This window comes from Erythrolamprus reginae, chromosome 5 (genome assembly GCF_031021105.1).
Source record: "Erythrolamprus reginae isolate rEryReg1 chromosome 5, rEryReg1.hap1, whole genome shotgun sequence".
Taxonomy (NCBI): Eukaryota; Metazoa; Chordata; class Lepidosauria; order Squamata; family Dipsadidae; genus Erythrolamprus; species Erythrolamprus reginae.
In genome coordinates, this window is record NC_091954.1 from 114,528,470 (window position 1) to 114,543,792 (window position 15,323).

Genomic DNA, 15,323 nt, shown 5'->3' on the forward strand with positions numbered 1-15,323 from the left:
ACAAACAAATAAACAAATGAAATAATAATTCAATTCCCAGAATTATCCTGGCTGGAGGTAGTTGAAGTCCACACATGCTAGTTGGACAATTCTGGAAGTTGGAGTGCAGACATGTCGGCTGAGGAATTCTGGGAACTGGAGTCCAGACCTGTGGGCTGAGGAATTCTGGGAGTTGGAGTCCAGGCACACCGGCTGGGGAATTTATTTTTATTTATTTATTTTATTTATTTATTTTGTCCAATTCATAATACACATTGAAGAGAAAGATATGTAATAATATAAGTAAAGAAAAGAATAGAAGAAAAGATATAAAAGTATAGGTGAACATATTTGAAAGGAAGAAAAGATAAATGAGATAAGGAGAGACAATTGGCCAGGGGACGGAAGGCACACTGGTGCAGTTATGCTCGCCCCTTACTGACCTCTAAGGAACCTGGAGAGGTCAATCGTGGAGAGTCTAAGGGGAAAATGTTGGGGGTTACGGGTTGACACTACTGAGTCAGGTAATGAGTTCCACACTTCGACAACTCGGTTGCTGAAGTCATATTTTTTACAGTCAAGTTTGGAGCGGTTAATATTAAGTTTGAATCTGTTGCGTGCTCTTCTGTTGTTGTGATTGAAGCTGAAGTAGTCATTGACAGGTAGAACGTTGCCATGAAAGTAACTCAGTCATAGACCCATCCCAAAATTCACTGTTTCAAAGGAAAAGATTTGGGTTTGGGTTTAAATGAAGGTCAGGGAAAATCCTGGAGGATTTGTGGTTGATAGCTCAGTTTTTAGCCACTTGTGCTTATACTTTTGCCCAGATGCTAATATTTTAAACATCCTCAGGGAAGACAGGACAAGAAGCAAGAAGAAACCAATCCAGGAGAGAAGCAACCTGGAATTAAGGAGAAATTTCCTGACAGGGAGGACAATTAACCAGTGGAACAGCTTGACTCCAGAAATTGTGGAGGTTTTTAAGAAAAGACTGGACAACCATTTATCTGAAATGATATAGGGTTTCCTTCTTGAGCAGAGAGGTCCTCTTTGGATTCTATTCTATTCTATTCTATTCTATTCCATTCTATTCTATTCTATTCCATTCCATTTCCCTTCCTTCCTCCCTTCCTTCCTTCTTTCCTTCCTTCCTTCTTTCCTTCTTTCCTTCCTTCCTTCCTTCCTTCTTCCATTCCATTCCATTCCATTTTCCTTCTTTCCTTCTTTCCTTCCTTCCTTCCTTCTTCCATTCCATTCCATTCAATTCCATTTCATTTTCCTTCTTTCCTTCCTCCCTCCCTCCCTCCCTTCCATCCTTCTTCCATTCCATTCCATTCCAATCCATTCCATTCCAATTAATTAATTAGAAACAGTGTAATCAGTTATGAAATTAAAAACAACTAAGATGATTAAGAGTCTGGAGAACAATTGCAGGAATCATCTTTGGCTGGTATAGAGAAAAAAAGGTCTAGGGATGACATCATGGCAATATTCCAGTATTTGGGAAGTTGCCGCAAAGAGGAGGGGGGGGGGGGTCAATTTATTTTTCCAAAGCACCAGAAAGCAAGACAAAAAAAACCCCTCAACAACCGGTGGAATCTAATCAAGAGAACCACTTAGAAATAAGGAGAAACTGCCTAACAGTGAGGACAATTAGCCGGTGGAAGAGCTGGCCACCAGAAGTTGTGGGTGAATCCATCACTGGAGGTTTTTAAGAAGATTGTCCGCATCCCAGTCAGTGAAGGGCTGCAAAAATTTTTACTACCACACTGTGGGTGTGGCTTATTTTGTGGGTGTAGCTTGCCAGCCATGTGACCAGGTAGGTGGGGCTTGACGATCATGTGACCGGAGTGGCTTAAAGGTCATGTGACTGGCTTAAAAGTGGCCAACTTGACGTCACTCACGTCAAGGGTTGGGTTAGGGTGCCTGGCCTCTCCTCTCCTCAAAGAGATACACTTTCCCTCTCTATTTACTATGACTGAACATCCAAAATATACTCTTTAATTCTATGTGTATATGCTGTATGTGTACATACATATTACACACAGGCATATAAAAATATACATTATCTATTATATAAACTGTATGTACAGTGTTCCCTTGCTTTTCGTGGGGGATGCGTTCCAAGACCGCCCACGAAAGTCGAATTTCCGTGAAGTAGAGATGCGGAAGTAAATACACCATTTTTGGCTATGGACAGTATCCCAAGCCTTCCCTTAACACTTTAAACCCCTAAATTACCATTTCCCATTCCCTTAACAACCATTTACTCATCATTATTACTGGTACTCACCATTGAATAAGACACTTAGTGATCCTGATATTTATAAACATAATTATTTATTAACAATAATTGTTTTTTTTGTTATTTATTTGCAAAAATTATTAGCTTGGCGATGATGTATGATGTCATCGGGCAGGAAAAACCGTGCTATAGAAAAAACCCTGCGAAGTATTTTTTAATTAATATTTTTTGAAAAACCATGGTATAGGCTATTTGCGAAGTTCGAACCCGCGAAAATCGAGGGAACACTGTATTTGTACACACAGATGCACAAACAGCTCTTCTAAAATTATACATATTCAACCTCATTTACTGCGATGGAAAAAACATATTCAGAGCCTAGAAGGGACAAAAAAGAAAATAATTTTTCTACCAATTCTGCGTCCCTGACCATGGAGCCCATCACTGCCTCTGAAGTCAAAAATGTTGTGAGCCGCCCTGAGTCTACGGAATGCGGCAGCATACAAATCAAATCAAATCAAATCAAATAAATAAATAAATAGATAAATAGATAGATAGATAGATAAATAGATAGATAGATAGATAGATAAATAAATAAATAAATAAATAAATAAATAAATAAAAATGTACACAAAAGGAAAAAAACCTTTTTGCTCTCTGATAATTCAGAATTGTGGCTTCTTAAGGATGTTGTTTCTGCAATTCAGAAGTGCCAAAGACAAGACTTTTGCGGTCGTTGTTATTTTGCAAAATGCTGCAGAGCTTTCCATGAGGGCTGTACCTGTGCCCTCATCCTAAGCTCCAGGTGGGTTTTAGGGCATCTTACCTGGCAAAGCCAGAGCGCAAAACAGAACGAGCTGAAGTGTCCGATTGTCCATCTTGGCTTTAGACGGACTGCTCTCCGTGCCTCCGCTGCTTCTTTGGGTGTCCAGCTTGGGCTGGAAGCAAACTTCACTTGGGAATGCGGACGGACAAGAGCAGCTGGCAGCTGGGGGAAGGGAGAATCGGGAGCCAGTTTGGGAAACAAGAGACTGGCATCCGGGCCTTAACTTCCTCTCTGAAATCAAGACGGGATTTTTGCTTTTAAGCCACTGGAAGAGCTGCCCTGCCTATTCTGTGTTCAATTCAATTCCATTCAATTTATTAGATTTGTATGCCGCCCCTCTCCGAAGATTCGGGGCAGCTCACAACAATAATAAAAACAATATTCCAGCGAAAACAAATTACATACGAACTGAATGAACAATCTCTCACTGCCAACCCACATTCTGTAAAGGACCTTGGAATACTAATATCAAATGACCTAAGTGCTAAAGCCCACTGCAACAATATCGCATATGGGTCCAGATGGCATCCACCCCAGAGTTCTTAAAGAACTCAGATCTGTCATTACTACCCCCCTGACTGATTTGTTTAACCAATCCTTGTTAACAGGAGAAGTTCCTGAGGATTGGAGAATGGCCAGTGTTGTGCCTATCCACAAGAAGGGCAGTAGAGAAGAAGCTGGTAACTACAGGCCAGTTAGCTTGACATCAGTGGTAGTTAAAATGATGGAGACTCTACTCAAAAAGAGGATAAATCAGCACCTAAAAACCAATAACTTATTGGACCCAAATCAGCATGGCTTTACTGAAGGCAAATCATGTCAGACTAATCTCATTGATTTCTTTGACTATGTCACAAAGGTGTTGGATGAAGGTGGTGCCGTGGATATTGCCTACCTGGACTTCAGCAAAGCCTTTGATATGGTTCCACATAAAGAGCTGATAGATAAATTAGTGAAGATTGGACTTAATCCCTGGATAGTTCAATGGATTTGCAGCTGGCTGAAGCATAGACAGCAGAGAGTTATTGTTAATAGCGAGTATTCTGAGCAGAGTCAGGTTACAAGCGGTGTGCCACAAGGGTCTGTTCTGGGTCCTATTCTTTTTAATATGTTTGTGAGTGACATAGGGGAAGGTTTGGTAGGGAAAGTTTGCCTATTTGCCGATGACTCTAAAGTGTGCAATAGGGTTGATATTCCTGGAGGCGTCTGTAATATGGTAAATGATTTAGCTTTACTAGATAAATGGTCAAAGCAATGGAAACTGCAGTTTAATGTTTCCAAATGTAAAATAATGCACTTGGGGAAAAGGAATCCTCAATCTGAGTATTGTATTGGCAGTTCTGTGTTAGCAAATACTTCAAAAGAAAAGGATTTAGGGGTAATGATTTCTGACAGTCTCAAAATGGGTGAACAGTGCAGTCAGGCGGTAGGGAAAGCAAGTAGGATGCTTGGCTGCATAGCTAGAGGTATAACAAGCAGGAAGAGGGAGATTATGATCCCGCTATATAGAATGCTGGTGAGACCACATTTGGAATAATGTGTTCAGTTCTGGAGACCTCACCTACAAAAAGATATTGACAAAATTGAACGGGTCCAAAGACGGGCTACAAGAATGGTGGAAGGTCTTAAGCATAAAACGTATCAGGAAAGACTTAATGAACTCAATCTGTATAGTCTGGAGGACAGAAGGAAAAGGGGGGACATGATCGAAACATTTAAATATATTAAAGGGTTAAATAAGGTTCAGGAGGGAAGTGTTTTTAATAGGAAAGTGAACACAAGAACAAGGGGACACAATCTGAAGTTAGTTGGGGGAAAGATCAAAAGCAACATGAGAAAATATTATTTTACTGAAAGAGTAGTAGATCCTTGGAACAAACTTCCAGCAGACATGGTAGATAAATCCACAGTAACTGAATTTAAACATGCCTGGGATAAACATAGATCCATCCTAAGATAAAATACAGAAAATAGTATAAGGGCAGACTAGATGGACCATGAGGTCTTTTTCTGCCGTCAGACTTCTATGTTTCTATGTTTTAGCTTCTAATCCCCTAATCTTCGTTGTCGCTCTTCTCTGCACTCTTTCTAGAGTCTCAACATTCTTTTTGTGTCATGGTGACCCAAAACGGATGCAATATTTTAATTGTGATCTTACCAAGGTATTATAAAGTGGTATTAACTAGACACAAGAACAGTTTTTTTCCGAACGCCATCACTCTACTAAACAAATAATTCCCTCAACACTATCAGACTTTCTACTAAATCTGCACTTCTATTCTACTAGTTTTTCTCTTCATTCCTATCACCCACTTCCTCCCATGTTGACTGTATGACTGTAACTTGTTGCTTATATCCTAAGATTTTTATTAATATTGCTTCTTCATTGCTTATTTGACCCCTATGACAATCATTAAGTGTCATACCACATGATTCTTGACAAATGTATATTTTATTTTATGTACGCTGAGAGCATATGCACCAAGACAAATTCATTGTGTGTCCAATCACACTTGGCCAATAAAATTCTATTCTATTCTAACACTTCCTGCAATCTTGATTCATGATCTTGAATGGCAGTGGCTGTTGATGCAACCTAGGACTGTGTTAACTTTTTCTTTGGCAGCTGACGCTCACTGCTGGCTCATATTTAACTGATTGTCTAGCAGGAATGCAAGATCCATCTCACAGTATGTGCTATTGAGCCAGGTACCACCCACGGGTGAAATTCGACCATCTCGGCTTGGCTCGAGAGACAGTAGGGATGATTTGAACCATTGCTGCTCACTTCTTCCAGCTGACACGTCCATAAATCTGACTGAATCTACCTTCAATGCCCAGATGACTAGGAACTGATAATAGCAAAGTATATGATTCCCAAGCTGCAGTTCCACCGGGGAGGTTTTCAGAGTAAATCTTTTTATTTTTTTCTACAGTACTACTGTACTCTATTAAAGAAACTGGGAAACATTTATTTATTTATGCATTCATTGATTCATTCATTGATTCATTCATTGATTCATTCATTGATTCATTCATTGATTCATTCATTGATTCATTCATTGATTCATTCATTGATTCATTGATTCATTCATTGATTCATTCCCTCATTGATTCATTGATTCATTCCCTCATTGATTCATTGATTCATTGATTGATTGATTGATTGATTGATTGATTGATTGATTCATTCATTCATTCATTCATTCATTCATTCATTCATTTATTTATTTTGTCCAATATACAATGAGGGTTTTAGTGGGTATATATATATATACACATAGTAAAATACATGATGGAGGAGATACTCATAGTAAAATATATCTATGTAACATTATAGAATGACTGTTTAATGCAAAGGGTGAGTTAATTGTTCAGTGATTTATTTATGGATGCGTATTTAGGAAACTCACAATAGCAGTGTTTTTTATCATTCCTCCCCTCCCGGAAAGCCTCTGGTGGCAGCTGTCTGTCAGGTAACCTCACCCTGAGGCTTTGCATTCTCAGCCTGGGGGGGGGGGGGGGCTTCAGCTGCTTTGTATGTAATGAGACCTGATCCGAGAAAGAGCTGCTTCCCAAGGGCCTTGAGCACTTCTTGACATTTGGCCTCCTGACCTTATTTCCAGACAACAGCTGGCCCCAACAGCTGGTAGGAGGTAGGCCCAGTCCCTAGCATTAAAAATAAACCCAGTTTATAGCAAGGGTCTCCAAACTTGGCAACTTTAACATTTATCTCCGGGACCGCCTTCTGCCGCACGAATCCCAGCGACCAGTTAGGTCCCACAGAGTGGGTCTTCTCCGGGTCCCGTCAACTAAACAATGTCGCTTGGCGGGACCCAGGGGAAGAGCCTTCTCTGTGGCGGCCCCGGCCCTCTGGAACCAACTCCCCCCAGAGATTAGAATTGCTCCCACCCTCCTTGCCTTTCGTAAGCAACTTAAAACCCACCTCTGCCGCCAGGCATGGGGAAACTGAGATACTCTTTCCCCCTAGGCCTTTACAATTTTATGCATGGTATGTCTTTATGTATGTTTGGTTTTACAATAAGGGTTTTTAACTGTTTTAATATTGGATTGTCATATGCTTTTTACTACTGTTGTTAGCCACCCCGAGTCTACGGAGAGGGGCGACATGCAAATCCAATAAAATCAAATTAAATATCTTCAAGTTGCCAAGTTTGGGAAACACTGTCCTAAAGCAGCGAAACGCCATCACATTCCAAAAACGATTCAACACAGATTATTATTTTTGAACAGGGATTGTTGATGCTGAACTTTCTTTAATTTCCATTGTCAGGATTGGAAGGATTACCTGTGTTCAACTGAGACTTCTCCTTGGGTGCAGAGCTGGACGAAAACTGAAAATTATTTCAGTTTATAATTTATATAAAATGTATGAAGTTGATATGACCACTGCAACAAGATTTGTGCACAAAGATGGAAAGTTTTGCATTGGCCTCTGCAGATGGAGAAATTGACAGGACCCACTAAGATGAATAAACTAACTTTTTGAAATAAAAAAAATCATAAAAATCCACAGAAATAACAACAGTAGAAAACAAAAATCCCTTTGTCTTCTCAGATTTTTCCCAAAAGCAACTTTTATTAAACTTTTATTTCTTACTCTTGGCAAGTTTATAACGTCCGAACTGCAGAAAAAAACAATGGCTGCCAACCTGCCATCCACCGAGGACCTGTATACTGCACAAGTCAAAAAGAGGGCAGTGAAAATATTTACTGACCCCTCGCATCCTGGACATAAATTGTTTCAACTCCTACCCTCAAAATGTCGCTATAGAGCACTGCACACCAAGACAACTAGATACAAGAACAGTTTTTTTCCCGAAGGCCATCACTCTGCTAAACAAATAATTCCCTCAACACTGTCAAAGTATTTACTAAGTCTACATTACTATTACTATTCGTTTTTTCTCATCATTCCTATCACCCATTTCCTCCCACTTATGACTGTATGTTGCTGGTATCCTTAAGATTTTATTAATATTGATTGTTTCCTCATTGCTTATTTGACCCCTATGACAATCATTAAGTTTTGTACCTCATGATTCTTGACAAATGTATATTTTCTTTTATGTACACTGAGAGCATCTGCACCAAAGACAAATTCCTTGTGTACCCAATCACACTTGGTTAATAAAATTCTATTCTATTCTATTCTATTCTATTCTATTCTATTCTATTCTATTCTATTCTATTCTAGTCTATTCTAGTCTATTCTAGTCTATTCTAGTCTAGTCCAGTCTATTCAACTCCCAGCATTCCCCAGGCAGCATGGAATTCTGGGAGTTGAAGTCCAAATGTGTCAAAGGACCTAAGGCTGAGAAACCTTAGGGAATAGAATGACAATAAAAATAAAAAAATAACTCAAGGGAACACAAGTCTTCAGATATTTGGGGTGAGGGAGCCACAGCAAGGGCCAGTAGGACTTCCTGTTGTGATCCACCCAATCTGGCAGCGGTGACAGATGTTTTTGATCAGCTTAAGATAAAATGCTTGTTAGTCTCACTATAGTCATAAGGATCACCCTCAAAGGGCAGGGGAGGAGGGTGATTGTAGATTCCCACCAAGAAGATCCATAAGGTCCCAAGGCTCAGAATGGGAGTGACCAAGAAGAGGCAGAGGCGGTCCACGGTCCGAGCCACGCGACTCCAGTTGTCCTTTTCCTGTGAGGGTAAAATAAAACGATTGGAATAAATCCAAGTCTTTTTTAAATTTTCTTTTAAAATGATCTTTATTAATTATAAATATATGGAAACATAGAAACATAGAAGACTGATGGCAGAAAAAAGACCTCATGGTCCATTTGTCTGCCTTTATACTGTTTCCTGTATTATATCTTAGGATGGATCTATGTTTATCCCAGGCATGTTTATATTCAGTTACTGTGGATTTACCAACCACGTCTGCTGGAAGTTTGTTCCAAGGATCTACGACTCTTTCAGTAAAATAATATTTTCTCATGGCGCTTTTGATCTTTCCCCCAAGTAACTTCAGATTGTGTCCCCTTGTTCTTGTGTTCACTTTCCTATTGAAAACACTTCCCACCTGGACCTTATTTAACCCTTTAATATATTTAAATGTTTCGATCATGTCCCCCCTTTTCCTTTTGTCCTCCAGACTATACAGATTGAATTCATTAAGTCTTTCCTGATACGTTTTATGCTTAAGACCTTCCACCATTCTTGTAGCCTGTCTTTGGACCCGTTCAATTTTGTCAATATCTTTTTGTAGGTGAGGTCTCCAGAACTGAACACAATATAATTCCAATTGTGGTCTCACCAGCGCTCTATCCAGCGGGATCACAGTCTCCTTCTTCCTGCTTGTTATACCTCCAGCTATGCAGCCAAGCATCCTACTTGCTTTTCCTACCACCCGACCACACTGCTCACCCATTTTGAGACTGTCAGAAATCACTACCCCTAAATCCTTCTCTTCTGAAGTTTTTGCTAACACAGAACTGCCAATGCAATACTCAGATTGAGGATTCCTTTTCCCCCACTTTACATTTGGAAACATTATTATATTATTATTATAAACATTATTATATAAGACAAACAAACAAACAATAAAACCAACAAACACATTTATAACATTAAATAAACACGTATACACACGCCCAGAAAGGAATGCACTACATTTTTTTTCTCATCCTACAGTAATGGTATGAATACCAAACTTTAAATATACATTATTTGAATCGTCAGGAGTGCGTGTGTAATTTTTGCGTTTTTTCAGACAGATAGCATAGCTGCAGCAGTGTTTCAAAATGGCATTTATAAGTGATGTACGTTACAAGCAGCGTGTCATCATTGAATTTCTCACTGGGGAGAAAGAAACTGTTGGGAACATTCACAAACGTTTGTGTACAGTTTATGGAGAATCTGCAGTCGACAGAAGTACGGTTAGTCGCTGGGCACAGAGGGTGTGAGGCCACTACAGTGCAGAAATGGCTTTGGGACCAGAACAAGGAGTGGTACCGACAGGGCATACACACCCTTGTGTCTTGCTGTGAGAAAGGCCATAGAACGGGATGGAGATTAAGTGCAAAAATAGGGAGTGTAGAAAAAACATCATTCTTTCTTGTGTGTAAGTTTCATTGTGTTCAATAAATAATTGTTGAAGAAAAAAATGTGGTGCATTACTTTCTGGGTGAATGTATCCCCTCTTTTTCTTTCAGACCATATGGAAACATAAGCAATTGTTGTTGTATTATTTTATATTGTATAGTTATTGCAGGTTTTGGTGTTTTGGGTTGTTTTTTTGATTGGGCCAATTACACCACCTGTCCCAGGTTTTATAAAATTTCGTTTCATCTCTATCTTGTAGTTCCAATGTCATCTTAGTCATTTCTGCACATTCTAATACTTTGTTAATGAGGTTTCAAGTCTTTTGTACACCTCCAAAGCAACTCTAAAATTGCCCATAGCCAACATCACCTCAGGAAAAATGTCATTTAAGACCTGGGGACCTCAATTCCCAGAATTCCCCAGCCAACATGGCTGGCTGGGGAATTCTGGGAGTTGAAGTCCACACATTTAAGAAGCCTTAAACAAGATCTAAGTATTGCCCACAAGATCATATGCTGCAACGTCCTGCCTGTCGGCTACTACTTCTGCTTCAACCACAACAACACAAGAGCACACAACAGATTTAAACTTAATATTAACCGCTCCAAACTTGACTGTAAAAAATATGACTTCAGTAACCGAGTTGTCGAAGCGTGGAATTCATTACCAGACTCCATAGTGTCATCCCCAAACCCCCAACACTTTACCCTTAGATTATCTATGGTTGACCTATCCAGATTCCTAAGAGGTCAGTAAGGGGCGAGTACAAGTGCACTAGAGTGCCTTCCGTCCCCTGTCCTATTGCTCTCCTATATCTCCTATACCTTTCTTCTATTCCTATATCTCTTCTTCTATTCTTTCATTGATATGTTCTATTACTATATCTTCTTTTCTATTCTTTCATAGATATATTTTACTATGAGTATCTCCTCTATAACCTTCAGAGTTGGCCTTCTCCGGGTCCCGGCGACTAAACAATGTCGTTCGGTGGGTCCCAGGGGAAGAGCCTCCTCTGTGGCGGCCCCGGCCCTCTGGAACCAACTCCCCCCGGAGATTAGAACTGCCCCCACCCTCCCTATCTTTCGTAAACTACTCAAGACTCATTTATACCGCCAGGCATGGGGGAGTTGAGATATTCCTTCCCCCTAGTCCATTACAAGTTATGCATGGTATGTTTGTGTGTATGTTTGGTTTTATAATAGGGGTTTTAGTTGTTTTTTATTTTTATTATTGGATTGAACATGTTGTTTTTATTATTGTTGTTAGCTACCCCGAGTCTACGGAGAGGGGCGGCATACAAATCCAATAAATTATTATTATTATTATTATAGAAACATAGAAACATAGAAGTCTGACGGCAGAAAAAGACCCCATGGTCCATCTAGTCTGCCCTTATACTATTTTCTGTATTTTATCTTAGGATGGATATATGTTTATCCCAGGCATGTTTAAATTCAGTTACTGTGGATTTATCTACCACGTCTGCTGGAAGTTTGTTCCAAGGATCTACTACTCTTTCAGTAAAATAATATTTTCTCATGTTGCTTTTGATCTTTCCCCCAACTAACCTCAGATTGTGTCCCCTTGTTCTTGTGTTCACTTTCCTATTAAAAACACTTCCCTCCTGGACCTTATTTAACCCTTTAATATATTTAAATGTTTCAATCATGTCCCCCCTTTTCCTTCTGTCCTCCAGACTATACAGATTGAGTTCATTAAGTCTTTCCTGATACGTTTTATACTTAAGACCTTCCACCATTCTTGTAGCCCGTCTTTGGACCCGTTCAATTTTGTCAATATCTTTTTGTAGGTGAGGTCTCCAGAACTGAACACAGTATTCCAAATGTGGTCTCACCAGCATTCTATATAGCGGGATCATAATCTCCCTCTTCCTGCTTGTTATACCTCTAGCTATGCAGCCAAGCATCCTACTTGCTTTCCCTACTGCCTGACTGCACTGTTCACCCATTTTGAGACTGTCAGAAATCACTACGCCTAAATCCTTTTCTTTTGAAGTATTTGCTAACACAGAACTGCCAATACAATAGTCAGATTGAGGATTCCTTTTCCCCAAGTGCATTATTTTACATTTGGAAACATTAAACTGCAGTTTCCATTGCTTTGACCATTTATCTAGTAAAGCTAAATCATTTACCATATTGCCGACGCCTCCAGGAATATCAACCCTATTGCACACTTTAGAGTCATCGGCAAATAGGCAAACCTTCCCTACCAGACCTTCCCCTATGTCACTCACAAACATATTAAAAAGAATAGGACCCAGAACAGACCCTTGTGGCACACCGCTTGTAACCTGACTCTGCTCAGAATACTCGCCATTCACAACAACCCTCTGGTGTCTATGCTTCAGCCAGCTGCAAATCCATTGAACTATCCAGGGATTAAGTCCAATCTTCACTAATTTATCTATCAGCTCTTTATGTGGAACCGTATCAAAGGCTATGCTGAAGTCCAGGTAGGCAATATCCACAGCACCACCTTCATCCAACACCTTTGTGACATAGTCAAAGAAATCAATGAGATTAGTCTGACATGATTTGCCTTCAGTAAAGCCATGCTGATTTGGGTCCAATAATTTATTGTTTTTTAGGTGCTGATTTATCCTCTTTTTCAGTAGAGTCTCCATCATTTTAACGACAACTGATGTCAAGCTAACTGGCCTGTAGTTACCAGCTTCTTCTCTACTGCCCTTCTTGTGGATAGGCACAACACTTGCCATTCTCCAATCCTCAGGAACATCTCCGGTTAACAAGGATTGGTTAAACAAATCAGTCAGGGGGGTAGCAATGACAGATCTGAGTTCTTTAAGAACTCTGGGGTGGATGCCATCTGGACCCATTGCCTTGTTTATCTTTAATCGTTCAAGTTCTTCTAAGACATCGGCTTCTAAGATCACTGGAGCTGAATCCGTACAGTTGGAGGCAATGCTATATCCCTCTATAGTATTATTTTGTAAGGTGTCTTTTGAGAAAACTGAACAGAAGTAGCTATTGAAATGGTCAGCGATCTCCTTATTCCCATTAATGCATGTATTTTTCCCGGTACTAAGCTTCGTGATGCCGCAGTTTTTCTTCTTCTTATCACTAATATATCTGAAGAAGGTTTTATCCCCCTTCTTTAGAGATTTGGCAATTTCTTCCTCTTTTGAGGCTTTAGCAGCATATATTATCTGTTTCGCCTCCTTCTGTCTCATTTTATACACCTCCCTATCAGCTATACTTCCAGACTCTTTATACCTCCTATAGGCAGCCTTTTTTTCATTGACTATAGTCCTTACATCATTGCTAAACCATAGCGGTTTCTTCTTCCTTTTACCTTTAGTTATTTGTCTTACATACAGTCCAGTGGCTTTTAAGATGGCCTTTTTAAATACAGTCCACTGGGTGCTCGCTCCTGCCATTTTATCCCTCCCCTTTAATTCATTATCTAAATATTCCCCCATTGCATTAAAATTTGTTTTTCTGAAATCCAATACTTTGGTTGCATTATAGGATTGCTCACAATGAGTTTTTATATCAAACCACAAACATAGATGGTCACTGCAACCTAAATTTTCTCCCACCTTGACCTCTGAAACCCAATTCCCATTCGTAAAAACTAAATCTAGAATATTCTCCCCTCTAGTTGGTGTCTTAACCAGCTGTGCCAGAGCTGCTCCTGTAAAGGCCTCTACTATATTCTTACTTTTGCATGTAAAGGGCACTGGGGATATTCCAGTCAACATCAGGCATGTTGAAATCACCCATAACCACAATATCTCCCTTTACTGCCATTTGGGTAATTTCATCCACCATCTTGTTGTCATATTCCTCAGATTGCCCTGGAGGCCTATAGATCACCCCAATTCTAATGACAGAACCGTCTTTATTTTGCATGCAAATCCAGAGGGTCTCTAGATCTTGACATGTATTTTGAATTAGTGTTGTTTTTAGAGTTTCTTTAACATAAATGGCTACTCCACCTCCCCTTCTCTCTATTCTATCCTTCCTATACAGTGTATATCCTGGTATGGATATTTCCCATTCATTAGAATCCTTAAACCATGTCTCAGTTATGGCAACCAGGTCCAAATTATCTCTAGATATTATGGCCATTAATTCACAGAGCTATTATTATTATTATTATTATTATTATTATTATTATTATTATTATCATGTATTTTACTATGTGTATATAGATATATGCCCACTAAAACCCTCGTTGTGTATTGGACAAACTAAATAAATAAATTTTAAAAAAAATAAAGTCTTTCCCACTTGGTCTGAAAGACGTTGACCTCCAGGTGGCTTTGTGCCCCTACCTCATTATAGCTGTTCTTCTCCTGCATGTGTTTCACAATGAAGTTGGCTCCTGCAATGGCCGGCTTGATCTCATCGTATAGCTGGTCCTGCAAATTCCCTGACCCATGCGGGCTTGGTCCTTGGGTGGGGGGCAGGGGGGGAGAGAAAAGAAGGAATCTCTGAGTCCGGGATCGAGGACATCTAAAAAGGTCAAAGATTCCTCTCGCAGAGTAGTGGGTGGCTACCAGTGTGGTAGTGAACTGCGCACCGTTAGCAGCGGCCAGATTGCGGAATTTCCACGCGACCACTCTGATGGCAGTCCTACCAGCACTCCCATCTATTTTATTTTAAAAAATTGTGTTTTTTGCTCCATGCGCATCTACAGAAGCAAAATCTTGCACAAGAGAGAGATTTAAGCAATTTTTTACTTCCGCGCATGTGCAGATGCACAATCTTACGCAAGAGAGAGATTTAAGCAATTTTTGGTTTCCGCGCATGTGCAGAAGCAAAATCTTGCGCAAGAGAGAGATTTAAGCAATTTTTGGCTTCCGCGCATGTGCAGAAGCAAAATCTTGCGCAAGAGAGAGATTTAAGCAATTTTGGGCTTCCGCGCATGTGCAGAACCAAAAGAATTGACAAAATCTCATGCACGTGTTTCCTTGTGAGATTTCAGCACATCAGACCAGAATGCCTACGGGACCGTCTTCTGCCGCACGAATCCCAGCGGCCGATTAGGTCCCACAGAGTTGGCCTTCTCCGGGTCCCGTCGACTAAACAATGCCGTCTGGTAGGACCTGGGGAAGAGCCTTTTCTTTGGCGGCCCCGCACCTCTGGAATCAACTCCCCCCAGAGATTAGGACTGCCCCCATTCTCCTTGCCTTTCGCAA

General features: G+C 40.1%; 1 protein-coding gene across 1 annotated transcript in view; it reads right to left on the reverse strand.

Annotated features, from left to right (window-relative positions):
* Positions 1–8,542: 8,542 nt before the first annotated feature.
* LOC139168631 (acetylcholine receptor subunit delta-like) overlaps positions 8,543–15,323 on the reverse strand; it is a 30,614-nt gene continuing 23,833 nt past the window's right edge. The window contains exons 10-11 of the mRNA XM_070754253.1: positions 14,457–14,575; positions 8,543–8,731 (exon numbers count right to left, since the gene is read on the reverse strand). Coding sequence (XP_070610354.1) covers positions 8,543–8,731; positions 14,457–14,575 — 308 coding nt within the window. The remainder of the gene's footprint in view (positions 8,732–14,456; positions 14,576–15,323) is intronic.